Source organism: Pipistrellus kuhlii, unplaced genomic scaffold, assembly GCF_014108245.1.
Source record: "Pipistrellus kuhlii isolate mPipKuh1 unplaced genomic scaffold, mPipKuh1.p scaffold_m20_p_15, whole genome shotgun sequence".
NCBI classification, from domain to species: domain Eukaryota; kingdom Metazoa; phylum Chordata; class Mammalia; order Chiroptera; family Vespertilionidae; genus Pipistrellus; species Pipistrellus kuhlii.
The window spans coordinates 42,567,408-42,584,260 of NW_023425460.1; the positions used below are offsets into that span (position 1 = coordinate 42,567,408).

Here is a 16,853-nt window from a genome sequence, read left to right on the forward strand (position 1 = left end):
AGGTTCCTGTTTCCCTCGGATAGACAGGTGTATATCTAGACGCTTATCAAGAAAATACTGGGCACAGGCCTTCGCCTATATATAAAACTCCAAATGTTACTTTCTGCCAAACTTGAGCTCTATCCCTAGGAGGGGACATTGTATACACAGAGAGCATTCACACTTTTGATGATTGTCCACTCTAAGGTACTCGGACCCTCGGCTCTGAATTTCCAGAACTATCTGTATAGTGAATGGGTGGGTGGGTCTTACACAATACTTGCTGCAATGCGTCCAACAGGAGGCATCCTATTTTTAAAGGACAAGGAGGACTGGTGTATAAATGCACACAGCACACTGTTTTATCTGCAATAAGAAATTAGACAACGGGATTAAGATTAAACACTTTAATCAACTATAATAAATCAATATATATTATACAAAAAGTCTGATCCATGCATCAGATTACATAAATTATACAACTGTCACATTATGCAAGGCTGACATACTTTTGAGTGTGTACCGGTAAAAATGTATACAAGTGACTAAGAGCATTTTACTTAACAAGTGTAATACTCTTCTGTGATAAATAATGCTTGTGTCTTTCAAATACCTGCTAAATATACACATTTCTCGATCTGCAGCATTCTTTTGTACCTCATCTGGATGCTTCAAAGATTTATAGCCCAATGTATCATTTGTTACAGACTTCAATTCCATGGTAAGAGGGAATTTTTTTTTTTTTGACAGAGAAAAGAAATGAAATAAAATGCCAACTCGAGTTTAATGCTTAGAGAGCTTCTCTACTCCTTATTAAATACATCGGGAGACCTTCCAGATGCAGCTGAATTAGTTAAGGTGCCATCTACTGCATATTAAATACTTCCAATCGCCACATCTGGATTATGAGTTATAAATCTGTGAAAATGGGGGCTTTCCAATGTGCGCTGACAGACCCTCGCATCTACCGTCACGAACCAGCAGCGCTGTGATCCTTTACCTCTTACTTCAAAGCGACCAAGTGAGCGAGCATGCTTCATCCTTCACTTACACACGCACAGTGACACCTAGCATATCTACAAGACATATGAGCACACGGACATCAAAAAGTTCCAGCCTCGCTCCCGGGCCCGAGGCTGGAGCTTTGCCTGAAAAGCTGGAGGAAGAGAAAAGCTCCAGTGTAACAAGTACGAGATATATTAAAGCCGGTTCTTTTGTGTTTTCTTAGATTCTCCTTGAAGAGTAAGCATCCTCACGGGGGTGGTGCGGGGGGAAGGGGGGGGATGAGGGCAGAGGAGCTGGTGAAGGCAGGAAAGCAGAGCTGTCACTAATGAGCTGGGTTTTACTTAGGTTTCCAGTCCTGAAACCCTTTTCAATACAAGGCAACATTTTCACAGCTGGAAAATTACAACTAAAGCTTCGTTTCCTGCCAAAAGCAATAGATGTAGTTATGTGTAATCTACGGGTAGCAGTACGTGCACGGGAGAATGGCAAAACTAGGCTCAAGGCAGAACAGAGCAGCCAAAAGCAATACTTAGACTCTCATGAATGGGTGACACGTCGCTTATATACAATTCTAAGATATGGCCCCGCTAGCCAATGAGTGAAACGGAGGCCTAAGTAGGACAGTATGTTCAATATCTTCAGAGCTGAATTTTATTGTAAAACTAGGAAACTGGTTATAAAATAAGGCTACTTTAAAAAGAATAAATATCTTAATTATATAACGGAAGTATATTAACTTAATATAGGTTTTAGATAAATATCAATTCTGTGTGTGTTTGTGTGTGTGTTTAAATCCTCTTATTGGTGGAAATGTTTTTGATCATACATTCTAAGCATAAATAAAATCCATTTATAAGTCTATAGTGCTGTGCATTATTTAATGAGTACATATATTTTATTTCGATTTCTAAGCTACTAACAAAATACACCATTATAATACTAAAGGTTACATTTTAGAAAAACAAACTAAGGTGACTTTTGGCCTTTCTACAATGCTAGCAAATAAAACTAATCTGCATGCACTTCTGCCCAAATGCAGGAAACACTGTGATGTTCACTGGGAAGCTCATTTTCACTTTTTGTTTGTCGTTTATTATATTGACAGATTATGAGAACAAGTAACTTGTCCTCTGGGTCATGAGGAAAACTCCATAAACATTCAAACAGAACATTGTTAGGCAGTGATAAAGGCAGGATGTGTTCTCAATAGAATTCTCATCTCAGACTTAAAGATGAAAATATTGAGTCAGTTATAACCAAATTTCTCATGTGTGGATAAACCTAACTCTTAACAAAGAATGTCTCCTTAAAAATGAACCTCCTCATAAAAAGAATAGCAGTTACTTGAATCATACTTTTTACTGATCTCTATTCACATAAAACATATCCCCAATACAAAACTAATATCTTGGTTCATTCTATAAGGAGCAAATTTGGCCAAAGCATATTAAAATATCTGTAAGTAATCAGTCATAATACTAAAAACACATGGATATTGATATTTTTAAAAAGTGTAAGAGCCTCAATTATACTAAAACACAAAATCAAATGCTAAGAATTTTGTAAATATTTATTAAATGTTAATTAAAATGGCACCATGTTAAAAATAATTATTAAGACTTCAAATGGAAAAGTAAAATTCTACACCAGATTTGGAGGTTTAGGAAAGATATATAAAAGAAGGAAAATGTTGGTAGAGCTATTTTACCTCCTCCATTTCTTCATTTCAATAATTATTGAATTTTTATATTTGGGGAAAATTTTCACAATGTCAAAATGTATGCTCTTATAGAAAAACTAAAGAAACTCAGGAAATACAAATAACAGGAATTTTAGCTTATGAAATATAAACTTGGCCAAGTATTATCTGATTTAGAATATTAAAATAAGTGAAACAATTATATCTGTTTTGTATTTAACATTCAAGTAAGTCTTAGACAAAAATGCACTCATTAAAAAAACTGAGAAATGTATGTCTCCATATATGGTGTGTGTTTTTCATTTTAAACTCAGAAGAAATAGATTCAGTGTTTCCTAGTAAGTATTTTAGATTGTAAGGTAAAAAATAAGCAGTAATTAACATTTTTATAACCATTATTTTTCACTTTACATTTCAGACTAATTTTGTGCAACCATAGAAAGATGATTCATGGAAGCATTCAACATTTTGGGGAAGCAGACATAAAAAACGTGGACATATAATTTGGTGATAAATCAAATCTTAAAGGGTAGACACAGATTAATGTGTAACGTCATGCTAATAAAGATCTGTTCTAAAAACTCACTCTTTAGTAACTGTTATTTTGGTTCAAGACCCAAATGCAACCATCTGTTCTATTATTTATGGAACTTGAAACCACGCCTAAATCTTTATTCCGAGAATCTGCCCACTGTTTTGGGTTATCGGGCGTCAGATGATCACCTATTTTCACCCTCCAAGTTATCTTCAGCTTTAACTTCTTACTGTTTTCTTGGCTAGTGTTTTATAGGCATTCAGAATGGCAACAAAACAAATGCCATCAGCTTATCTCCTGCTTAGAGCTTAGACAAAACTTAAACGTTACGCTGAAAAACGAATCCGAGAAATCCATGCTGTTGTGGAGTTAATGGACTTTCCTAAAATGCGTCATTCTTTACAAGGCCTTGGAGCACTGCTCTGGATAAAGAGCAAAAACCTGACGCTGAGTAACAGAGCAGCAGCTCATTATAAACCAAGGTGGAGACTCCATAGTGACTTGGAGCAGCTTCCCTGACACACATGTAATACTGCAGAATACACACATGTAATACTGCAGAAGCAATGACGCTTCGTTGAGAGTACATACATCTCCCAGTTAAGAAACTGGTATCCTCGCTTTAGAGGAAACCGATTGATTTTAAATGTCCTAAAAACACATGTAGATGTGAGGTATATGCACGTATTTTATATGCAAAGATACATGAACTTACATTCATGTACATACGTGTGTATATAAAACATGGACTGTTGGTGAAATAGTGTTTATGATGAGCAGTATTCCTGCAGCTAAATCGTCTACAAATTGAATGCTCAAGAACCCACCACAGCATCCATTCTCACAATGTCAAAGTCATGAGAAATCTTCCTGAGGAGCGAGCCAAGAGCTTCTGAAGACATCCCGGGGCTGCAGGTGGGTGAGGGGCTGGCCAGCACCCCAGTGAGTCCCCAGGAGCTGCTTACTTATCTGCAATCTGGCCCTTTCCCTTCCAAGTTCTAATTATTGAACTCCCTTCAAAGGTGACTCTGACAGTCCCCGCTCATATTTACAGGGAAAACACCTTTTCCCAAAGGACGAGCACGGACTGAAACCTGAAGGTGCGGGCTCTTCCTGTCACCAGTCTTCCTTTTCTTCCTCTTTCCCTTCTCCCTTCCCCAGTCATCTGGGCGGCACCCAGGGCTCGTTAGCTGTCGGAGAACTTGCCCGCCTTCCGGGACGGCTCGTAGGGCACGCGGAGGATGCTGGGCGTCTCCTCCATGACCCGCACGAGGAGGTTGTCGATGTAGTCCTCCAACTCCCGGATGTGCGTGTCCTTCCGGCGCAGGAGCTCCTTGTGCTTCACCAGCTCCTGCAGGACCTCCTCGTAGGTCAGGCTGCGGTACCCCGCGGTGGCATCGAAAGGGTTGCTGTCCTGGAACAGGAGAGAGCCGGCACCTTAGTTCTCAGGAACAAAATCACAATCCTTTTGACCTTCAGCTTTTGGTTTTCCTCTGGCGAGAACCGACGTTGACAGTCCCCAGAACGGCCAGCCGGCTCTGAGGCCAGCACTGGGCCAGAGGCATCCAAGCCTTATTCTAATTCTAAACTCTTCTACAACAGTTTTTTACAGTGTGGACAATGTCCTACTAAAAGAGACAGACATACAACTGAAGACTAAGATAAAATGTTCTATAGTAAATATAACTGAAATAGGTAAAAACTGAAATATCTAAGAATTAACTTGGAGGAACTATAGGAAGCTGTTGAAAACTATACATTTGGACATTAGTTTAATTCTCATCAAATTGCTCCGGCTGAACTATAGTTTAATGCTATGGCTTTCACTTTATTGAATTTGGGTACAACAGCAGCAAGACCAAATCTGCTTCTTGCTATGAAATGAAGGCACTCGGAATTAAATCTTCTAAGATGCTCCCATGGGAGTAACTTCTGATTTTAGAGGCAAACTATAATAAATAACTAGTTCATTTCTATCTCATAGTAGCAATGCCTATACACCTTATTCTATTTCCCTTTGTGCCTTGTTATCAGGAAACTCAGAGTTCAACTATGATCACGTTAATATTTAGTATCAGTGCATCTGCATTTTCTTCCATTTCACTATTGATTTACTTGGTGAAAGTTATTCCATTAGTGAAAATTCTTTTTAGATTAATGTATAAATATAAAAAAGAAAAAGGCACTGACCTAATTTTCATTACAAAGAATTCTAATATTAAAAATATATATTTCTCAAGAATTTAATAAAATACGTTGTCATCTATTTATAGTGGATAGTAATTAGATTCTTCATTATGTAAAATATAATTCCCAAACATAAATTAGTATTTTTATGTCTTTTTATACATAGCTCTATCACTAGACTCAACAAATTAAAATGGTTTTCATCACTTTCATTCAAAACATTTCCATTTGGCTTTAAGACAAACATACTGGGGAATTGGTCTTGCTCTTTCAGACCACGGAATATAAGCTAGCCAGTGGGAAACAGAATGGGGGCAATGAATGCAGACAGGCTTTTTCTTTTTAATAGACATTAAATTTGTCTGCTCATTTTCAGGATCCGCTTTAACTTGCTATGTGTTAGAAGTTCTCATGAGTAAAGCCAAAGTGTAACTTTTTCCCCTCTTCCCACAGGCACCAAGACTGCCAACACCAAAAACCATGCTGAGTACAGGCATCGATTTGATGGGGATGTTATCCAACCACACTTTCTCCTCCGGGATAACCACACAAGTCCAGGCAGGAGAGACTCTTCCAGCCCCTCAGGATCTCGGGTTCTGGGGAGAAGATCCAGCTCGCACCAGGTGGAAATGCAAACCGCACCAGGTGGAAATGCAAACCGTGCATCTCAAGCAGTGGCTTTGTTCCAGGGAGGAAGCAAGGCTGGAGGCATGGGGTCAAACAGGCCGTCAGTACAGAAGGATGGGTAAGTAAGGTGCAGGACGGGGAGCTGAGAGGCTGAAATGGCAGGTTCCCAGCAGACCATCGAGGATGATCAGTGCTGTCAGTAAGGACTTGTAGGTTTACTGCTGCGGGAGCTAAGACGCCTTGGAAGGTTTCCGTAGGCAAGAAAAATATGATGCAAGTCATGTTCGAGGACAATGAAGATGGCAGCAGTGGGGAAAACCCACTTGGAGGGGCTGAGCTTAGTGATAAAGTATTGAAATATCACAGACAAGATACCGAAGAGGGCCTCCACCAGATCAACAGAACGAGTAGGGAGGCTGCCCAGGGGAAGTGAGTTTAAGTTCTGTAAGATATATTTAAAGCAGCCGATTTTGTTTTAACATTAGAAATTGGGAAGATACAACTTCATGCATTATGTTATATACTAGCTTTGTCTCTAAAAACATTTCATAATGTTACTCTGCAACAGTTAAAGGACAATTCTGTTAATCTACAATACTTTTATCTCTGCTCTCTCAGGAGAATTAATCTTTTTTAAGATTCTCAATGCACACACCTCTCATGTATTGAATAGTTTATTTAATTGGTCACGAGTAGAGATATAAAACATTATTATAATTTCCTAGCCACATTCTTATTAAATAATTATTATATTAAGCGGGTTTCTATAGGAAAGATACACTGGAGAGATAAGTATATATCTTTTTAATTTATTAAAAATAAGCTAAAATTCCTCACTTCAGCCTGAATAATTTTGCACAAATGAGACAAAGACCAATCTAGCTCTCACTTTCCTTACTTGACAAATGAGATGTTCTCCAAGGTCCCTTTTAACTCTAAAATGTTCTGGTTTACATAGTGGTATTTCTGAACTGGCTTTAAGAAAAATTGATACACATTTTTAAAAAGTAATACCACCCAACTAATGTGATTTCATCTTTCTAATAAAATATTTACTGGAAAATAGGGATTCTGGTGAGAACTGCAGGAATTCATAAAATTAAGCTAAATGGGATTCATTACTGATTGGTTGACTCTTACATTTTTCTTAATTTAACTTAAGAATCACTTGTTTGAGTCTCTCTAATCTTAATCAAATTATACTGACTTCTACAAACTAATTAAGCAATGAACATAGTTAGAAAATCACTTATATTGTTACATTGAGCACTATACCAGTAATACCAGATAATATAGCTAATTTTTTTTTAATATTTCTCTAAAACGATGAGGATGAAAAATGTCAAAATATTCTTATTTTGACATAGTCTAGATTTTATTCCATGACATAAATCTATCTAACAATTCAGTCTCAAAATAATGAGTTATTATCCTGGAATAGTATTACACTATACAGTCATAGTCTAAAATATACAGATCCATTACTCATTTCATCCCCCTACAGCCTTCTAATACTGTGCACAGGCAGGCTTCCTGGAGATACACTTCTGACCTTTTCCATAAATTTCCCGTTTGTCCTTTTATGTGAAAACGTTACCCCAAATTTCTGCCTCAGGTTTTTAGGCAGAAAAACATCTTAGAAACATATGTTCTACAAACTATATTCTGGAAAAGAATATGAAATAACTTAAAAGTTTTATGCTTAGTTCCAGATTTTATCCCATATTTGAAAAGCATGTAAATATTTTAATTTTAGGCATAAGATTCTTAAATTGATACTCAATAAATATGCATCCTTGTTTGTTGATTTAATTCCAACAAAATAACAATTCATATTAATTCATATGTACAATAGAAAATTAAAATAAGGAAAAAATTATTTTGCTTAAAGTGGAAAACTCAGGATAAAATAAATTATTGGTATAGACTCGAATAACCTACATGGGACTCCTAAGTACTCAACATTATTTCCTCCAGCAATCCATACAGACAGCACATATGTTTTTAAGATGTCTTTTTATATTGAAATGTAAATTTTTCTTCCTTCTTCCCCTTTCACGACCAATTCTTTTTCATTCACACCCAACCACTGTTAAAAATTTCCATATGCAGATATAAGAAATTAGGGGTTGGGTGAGAGTATAGAATTATCACATGAAGTTTCCTAATCGAAATCTTAAATAGTATAGTTGTGCAAAAGACTTTGAAAATCACTAGTGATCTATTTTTGCTTTACACAGTCCAGCCTTTCAAACTGGGAAATGTATATATATTTTTTACAATACTTAAATTTGAACAAAAGCAAATTACCAGGACTCAAAATAAACTGCAGATTTAAAGAAAGGTTGTCCTGGTAACCAAATATTGGTGGGGCACTAACTGACATCCAAGGCAACTGGAGGGGAGAGAGAGAGATAAGAGGAAGGCTTGGCATTCTCTGATCATCTCATTATTGTTCTAATGAGGAACTTTGCTCTGGGAATATCATCTCAGCTACTTTCACATCTTTTGTCCTCCTCCCTTCATCTCCCTTTCAGCTCTTAATTAGGACTTAAAGAGCTCACGCTGCCCTTTCAACTGGCTACCGCTCCTGTTTGAACACTGTGCTTTCACAGACAGGTGTTGGCACTAGCATATAAGACATACAAACTTAATTACAAAATACTATGTCCAGAAGGGGGAAAAATAACGTGGCGGATGGCTATTATCGGAGAACTTAATGTAAATTACTTCAAACATCTTCTAATCTTCAACATAAAAATTGTTCAAATACTTTTCATCAAAAAGCGATCAGTCTGAGGATGGGTTCCTTCTCCTAATTGTATCTTGCAGAAAATTAACAACACCTAAGTAATCCTTTAACTGTCCTTCAGAATAGTTAGTATTCCAGAGAAAAATAATCACACATCAAGGATTCTTTTATCACTTTTAAATCCTTTAACTAAAACAATTTTCACATTTTATTCCTTTAAAGTATTCTAAGGATGCTTTTACAGCAATAAATTACAAGATTTGGAGAAATACATTTACAAGCACAGAGAAACTGTAATTAAGGTTACTTAATAAACAATAGCTACACGTGAAATCGATTTTTTGATGTTTGCATTTTGCTTGAGATTAAGTAACTTGCCTGATAGAATTCATTTTACTATTTGATCAAAGGCTCACTTCAAATATTCTGACATTTCTCGCCAGACTGCATCTTATAAAGACTGGAGTATTTATGAAGCATAAAAACTTACAAATCATTTACATAAAATGGCAAGAACACAGCACAAAGCTTCTATAATGTTTTCTATGATTTTAAAGAAATAACTACACTTAGAATGGTTTGTACACTACCATAGCTATTTCTGGGCATAGATTATCATAGAAAATTGTGATATGTTATTGCTTTAAAAAATTCTTCTTATACATCTGGATCACACACATTAAGGGCAGATGGTTCAAAGAGCAACCACCAGCCTCTTGGAGAAAAGGCTCCGCTTCTGTTATTCAATGAGAACTTAGCTTCCTACCAAGCACACGTGCCCGCATATTGGTACAGTAACCTCTTCCCTAGGTTTAATATATTTAGATTTGACTGAAGATGCAATGGGACTCTGAACAGAGACCCCAAACTGGATTTCAAATAACCGAGCATGAAGTTAAGACACCTGAATATCTTTGCCGAGCATGTGAGCTGACTCAGCTGGTGGCTACACCGCGCCCGCTAGTATGGATGGTTTTGTTCCGTCTGGGAAGGTTAGTGTCTTAACGGTTCTTGCAAATGCACTCCTGGCTAACGGCACTGCCCGCCAGGATGCAAGATTGCTGAACGTTAATAAGCGGTGTTCTTCTTTCTTCAATATCTGTCCCAACAACAAACCGTTTTCTCCACATGCTCGTATTTCCTAACAATAACGTTGACCTTGCCACACAGCTTTGATATTAATTTTAAAAGTCTGCAAACAAAATATGTATCCTCTAAGCAGGCTTCAATTACAATTACGTTTATCTGAAGTTCCATTAATTGTATAAAAGTCACACCCTATCATATATTAAAAATAAAGACTGGGTTTTGCTTTTCTTCTTTCTCCCCAAATTATCACGCTAAGCTATCAGCGGCAGGTAACGGGTTCGAGGGGACGGAGCCTTTCTGGAAATGTGTGCCCGGCAGAAGGCTGGCTGTGGCTTGCTTTCTGCCTCTCTAACCCCCTCTGCGACTCACCGGGATTTTCCTGAGGTCTTCACCGCTTGTCGGATTCACATGAAAACTGAGCAATAAGAGACAAAACAGAAATGTTAAAAATGTATCATAGTCCACGTGGGAGGAAACATAAAAACAGGACATTTTCAACCAACATTTCAGTAACAGTTTCTCAAGTCCTAAATCACTCAGATGAGTGAAATTTAATCCAGGATGTAGAAGAAAACCAGTATTTAAACAACATCCGAAAGCAGCTTCAATTTTAAGCTCTGAAGGAAAACCCTTCAGTCATTATCAGAACTGAAAAACTTCACCTCCAAATATGCAGTTTCTAAACATCTTTAAACATGAGCATTTTACCCAGTGAGATATTTTATAAAACTAAATTTCATAGCGTTATTTTCATTTTACATTCACACTCACCTTAGTCCTCCTGATAGAGAATGATGGAGAATTAAATAAATTTAGAATGGAAAGATTGTAGCATAGAATAGACAAAGCAAACTTGGCAAAAAAAAAAAAAAAAATCTATAGCTATTAAAGCAAGTATCTTTTAAATTTTTAAATACCAGGCTATCACTAGAATACATTCAGAGTGCTAGGAACCATTTCTATCGTGAATGTGATGTCTAAGGAGCTGATCTTCAAAATTCAAATACCCAAATGGACTCCCCCCCAAAAAAAAGTTTCCTCTGTACAGAGGGTAAGAAAATACCGGCTCAGAGCTATCATCACTTTCTTCTCTGCAACATGTCCATTAGGAAGGGCACTGCACCAAAAAGAAGCCAAACTTCAAAGCCATCTGATGAGTCAATATTTCATCATTGCTATTCAAGTTTAATTTTTACCCGGCACTTAAGAGTATTAGCCTTGCTAACCACTACAAAGCGCAACTGTCCGAGGCTCCTTTTTATACCTCCCCCAAAAGACTTAACAGTAAAATATATTTTTCACGTTATCTGTGCTTTATCAGCCAAATCGTTGGGATCCTTTGAAGAAATTCACTTTTGAAACTTCGGACTGTGTGCACGCAGTCTGGACACTAGATGACACCACCGGAAGAGAATCTGTTATTACAGGTACACAGCCCCCGCTGGGAAGCTGCAGAGCAGACAGCATGGACAGCCACCTCAAAGGAATCCCTCAAGGCCAAGGTTTCCCTTGTTATGACTAAGGTCTGTATGCTCGCTTCCAGACCTGTGGCTGGCCTTCTCGAGCTGGACTCCTGTGGGTAAATGGAGCGTTTCAGGAGCGCTGGGTGATTTGGTGGAAAGACTGGAATATGTTTTAAATATCTCCAATGCACACGTACAGGCAGAGGCGGCTGACTCATTTCCTGTATCTCCTCACTTTCACTGTGTCCTATGTGGTCCCAGGCTACACCAGGGTACCGGCAAAGGCTCAGGAGCCTGGCAAAAAGAGCGGCTTAAAAGAAAACAACAACAAAGCCCAGAAAGACATTACCATGAAGAAGCCCTCCGCCCGGGGGCCATGGCACCAGCTGCTAACACATGGGGTTCCCGTCCTCTCGGATTCTCACCCCAATGTGGTCAATGTCAGGGCTCCGTGGGACGAAGCTCTCCTTTTGCCACTCTCTCACGGCGGGCTGTCTTCCAACAGCCTCTCTCCCCATCGGACTGACCATCTCCAGGACAAAACGCCCGACACCCAGCTTTCACAGGACAGAGAAGTGGGTACAAGCAGAGAAGCGGCGGAGGGCCCTGGAACCAGGAGATGTGGGTTCAAATCCTGCTTCTACCCTGATATCGCTGTGTGACCTTGAGCAAGTTTCTTCACTCTGATTGTCTAGGTCCCTCTCTCTGTAAAATGGAGATCTACCATGCGAGACCACTGTGAAGATTGATTTAGTTATTAACATGTCATACATTTAGCTCAGTTACTGGCGGACAGGACATGCCCAACATATTATTTTATTTAATGAATATTTACATAGCACTTGAACTGTGTCAGCTACTGTTCTAAGCTCTTCCCCAAAAACTAACTCATTTAATCTGCACAACCCTTAAGGTAGGTTGTACATTCAGAGAAACTGAAGGACAGTTTCAAGTTCTCGCCAGTTTGTTTTTATATCAATATTTGTTCTACAAAATAAATCAGAGTGGATGTTAGAGGAGAGATGCTAATGATTCCTTAAAACATATTGCAGTCTAATTACAAAATTTAAAATTAGTTTACTTTAAAAATTGTTTAAATGTGGAAATACCAGAGTTCACTCAGAAAATAGAAATACTGGTGTTATATTTATTGCGATATAATGATCTTCATTTTTAAAATGAGGACACGAGCGCCACAAAGCGGTGTGGTGACTTGCATGTGGTCACAGCTGGCAATCGTGGTGTGTCTGGCTCTGGGGCCTGTCCTCCCTGTGGCACAGGCACAGCTCCGCCCTGCACACAGTGAGCACGTTACACGGGGAAGCCCTGAACGTACTGGCCACGTGGGCTGACCAGAGAGTGCCCCTCCCATCATTCTGGGCAGGTGCATGTCCATCCAGCTGCCCCTGAGGGGGGCTGGGGACAGCGCCCTGCAAAGTGGCCTTTGCAGACCATGTACCGGGAAGAAGTGCCCTATGGCAGCAATGGGTGGAGGAAGGCCTGCGTTAATGGAGAAGTAGGATTTTCAGTGGCATGAAGGGTGGGGTTGGCAGGCCAGAGAGGGGGGACTCTCACAACAGAGGGCACAGCCTAGGGCTGCCGGGAAGAACATCAAAGAGACTGGAACACCAGGCAGCGGGGGGGTTGGGGGGGGCGCCTTGAAGGGTTTGACACAAAGATGAGGCTCTTAGCCCTGATCCATCGGGCACCAGACAACATTTCGTACTTTCAGTCTTCTTTGGTAAATGTTATTTAAACATTTCATGGGCAGCAGCATTATCCATCCCATTACACCCTTGAAGAATAAACAACATTGAGACTGAATAAATTGCATTATGCCTCTTGAAGAAATCAGTCAACTAAGAAACAGAAGTACTGGTAATAGATTTATCAGGATAAGGGTTTTTAAGAAACAGACGTGTAGGACGACGACTTTCTCAAAATCACAAAATGTCCGATGACTGTGGCCTCTGGAACTAGAGGGAAACTCAGCGACAGCCCGGAGCACGTCTGGGGATTATTAGATCCAACGGAACAGGTCGCCGCGGGAAGGGAAGAGCGTGCCGGGTGCAGTGAGCCCCGCTCTTTCCCGTCCTACCTGCCTGTAACCGGAGCCCCTGGCCCTCAGCACGCCCCATGCGGGTCTGAGCTCAGGGCCCTTGTGTGGGGCATTGTCTCATGTCTAAAGGCAGAACCCGTCCCTTGTGGGCGGCTTTGTAGTCACACACTGATGTGTCACACACATGACGGACCAGGGCATTCACGCTGCTTTTTTTGATCCTTCCTTCAGGGGGAAAAAGAGTTAACGGAACTGGGTTGAATTAGCTTGGTGAAAAATAAAATGTCTCTATTTACTGAAGTGTGGCACCAATTTGTGATCTCTCTCCCTTTGGACTGCTGTCCTCATGTCAAACGAGATACTGAATAATACAGCCTGACTGCTCAACTGAGCTGCTGACAGGTTAAGGAACATGGTGTTCTTAATCAGGTAGAAAATGAACTTAGACATGCTCACCGAGAGAACTTCAGGCAAAGTTAAACTTTACAATTAAGAAGAATTGTTTTAGGAATCAGAGCTCAAGGAGATTGAGGGTAGGAGGGAATTTTAAACTAACTATTAAGCTGATACAGATATTTTAAATTCATATTTTAAAAAGATTTTTAAACTAAGAAAATGCTTTACCTTAACATTCTCAAGTTTTTAAGTAAAAACTTATTTTTCACTCTGTGATATTTCCAAATTTAAATGATTTTGAATTAACAGTACTGGTGTATATCTTAAGGAATCATTAGTATCTCTCCTATAACATCTATTGATTTATTTTGCAGAATAAATACTGAGTAAAGACATAAGTAAACGGGTGAGAATTTGAAACTGTCCTTCGATTTTCACTATGGACTAGTTTCCTACCAACAGGTCAGGAAAGCAAACCGAGCTCAAAAGCGGTGAGACTGGCCACTGCAGAAAGCTCGGCCGCATTTGGCAATGATCAGAGTCTTTCTTTGTCGCTTCTTTTCTCCTCTAAAAACATAAATACAAATACGATCATTTGGAGCAAGGATTCCTAAGGCAGGGAAGGGACTAATGAGAGTAAAAGGAGTATGAAGTGCATTCAAGATAAAAATAAAAACCCACAGAAGAACAAAGGCCTAATAAAACAGATTCAGTCTTGTTAGAATAAGACAATGCAGACTGTGCAGGTCCCCGGCCGGAGGAGTGAAGTCCTCAATGAGCAGTCGCAGTAAGAACGGGAGCTCTCTGGAAGGCATTTCAGAACAAGTATTGTTACATCTTCCAGGATGCCCCTTTCTAGGCCCCATAAAGGCAGGTGCATTTTGGTCTACAAACTTGATTCACTGTGTATTTAATAAGGGGATTCAAGTTATTTGAAAACTCCAGGAGGCGTCCCACCTGGCCGGGGGACGCTGAGGGGAAGGAGCGGAGGACCGTTAAGCACTAGTCGTTCCTTGTTGTGTATGGGGTAAGTATAACTTTAAACCATCACAGAGGAACTCCTGACATTAATTATGTTCAAAGGGGAGTATCCCATTGATCTTCTTGTTTCACTCAGAGAGTGGGCTCTGGAGACCCCAGGCTTCATTATGGTGACAAATGTAGTGGGGGGAGGGGTATAAACAGAACTGGAATAGGACATAATAGCACCTTTAATGAGTCTGAAAAGAGGAAAAGGAAAACGCCACACTGACACTGAAGCAAGGGAGAATAAAAAAGACACTAGGCCCAACGACAACCGGTATTTATTGGACTTTTAACTGTGGTACCTACCAGGTGTCTTCCTGAGCACTTTATTTTTAATGTTAACTCCATCCCAGGAGGTGTTACTTTTTACTTCCATTTACAAAAGACCAAACAGGCACAGAAAAGTTAAGAAGCTTACTCCAGGTAACACAGTTATTAAGTTTTCAAAGGGACAGTAATCAATAGGCTTTATAATATACTAGAGGACTGGTGCATGAATTCATGCACAGGTGTGGTCTCTCAACCTGGCTGGTGATGGGGGCCAATCGGGGCTGGCCGGCTGGGGGAAGGACCATGAGAGGTTGGCTGTGGGAGTGCACTGACCACGAGGGGGCAGTTCCTGCTTTGCGCGTCAGCCCCCTGGTGGTTAGTGTGCATCACAGCTGCCGGCCGGTCATCTGGTCATAATGGTCACTTGGGCTTTTATATATATAGATAAAGGTGCACACATGTCATACATTTAAAATATACAAGAATCATAAAATATACAAGAATCCTAATGTAAACTATGTGCTTTGTATAATTATAATGTGTCAATATAGGTCAATCAATTGTGACAAATGCACCACTCTAGTGGGGGATGTTAATAATGGGGGAGGCTATGCAGGTGTGGGGATAGGAATACATGGGGAATCTCTGTACCTTCCACTCAATTTTGTTGTAACCTAAAACTGCTTTAATTCTCCTCCCCCCCCCCCCCCTCTTAAACTTTGCCTCTTGTGGCCTTGGCCAGATGCCTCGATCGACCTGTATACCTAAACTATAAACTCCTTGAAGAAGGAATGATATCTCATTAACCTTTTCAGTCCCGGCACATGACAGTACTTAGAGCATCATGACAGATGCTTAACTAAGGTGTGTTGACGAAATGAATAGTCAGTGCTTAGTAAAAATGTGTAAAGTTGAGCTAAGAGTTGACTGAGTAAATCAATGGAAGGTTGATAAAAGTTTCAACAACAGATATAAAGTGGCCAGAAGAGAGGAAATGATTTTTTCTGAAAATTAACTATTACTTACTGTATAGTTAGGCCTGATAATATATTAATTTTTTTTCAGTACTTTTTAAGATAGGAAGAATTATTCTGATACAACTGCCAATAAGAATTGAAAGGTGACACCAATAAAGTCAACTCAACTATCCAGTTTATCCCCTTACACCAACCAGGTCCACCAGTTTAGGTATCTGACTGCAATACCAATTAACTTGAGATTTTTCTGGAAAATAGTAAAAACATTTATTCCACAGAAGTTCAATAGAGTTTAAAGAAGTGAAAGGAGTTCAAAAATGTTCTTTAGTGATCCTCTTCATAAAAACCCAAAGAAATGAAGTGTCCAAAGAGAATTTCCACTAGTAAATACCACCTTTCATATGTTTTAATTAGGTTTATTTCACATGCAGGCAGGGCTTACGAGGTAAGGTGCAACTCCATATTTCCATTTTCTCTTTCTTTTTATGGAAAAAAGAAAGAAGTCAGTACCAAATCAAATTAATGATATAGATTAAAGTACTATAATCTATATCTCTTGGGTCTGGGCAAGCATACTAAATACATGAATAGCAAAACAGAACCTAATATGACTATGGGGATCAACAGTAATTGACTTATTAATAGTCTCACAGGACAGCTCTCAAGAGATCTCACAGACAAGACAATTAGTGACTGTGGTCAGTGACACCAAAGATCGTGGACAGCAGATCCAGACCCAGCTGCTTTTCTGTCTTAACAGTAACAAATACATTCATTGGACTAAAATGT

General features: G+C 39.3%; 1 protein-coding gene across 2 annotated transcripts in view; it reads right to left on the reverse strand.

Moving 5' to 3' along the window:
- Nucleotides 1–371: 371 nt before the first annotated feature.
- The window catches only part of RAB11FIP2 (RAB11 family interacting protein 2), a 36,377-nt gene continuing 19,895 nt past the window's right edge, over nt 372–16,853 (reverse strand). Inside the window, exons 4-5 of one of the 2 annotated variants that reach the window (XM_036439192.2) lie at nt 10,243–10,288; nt 372–4,632 (exon numbers count right to left, since the gene is read on the reverse strand). In XM_036439192.2, coding sequence (XP_036295085.1) covers nt 4,405–4,632; nt 10,243–10,288 — 274 coding nt within the window. In that variant the 3' untranslated portion in view covers nt 372–4,404. Of the gene's footprint in view, nt 4,633–10,242; nt 10,289–16,853 lie in introns of those variants that run through there. The other variant, XM_045582140.1, reaches the window with a different exon arrangement.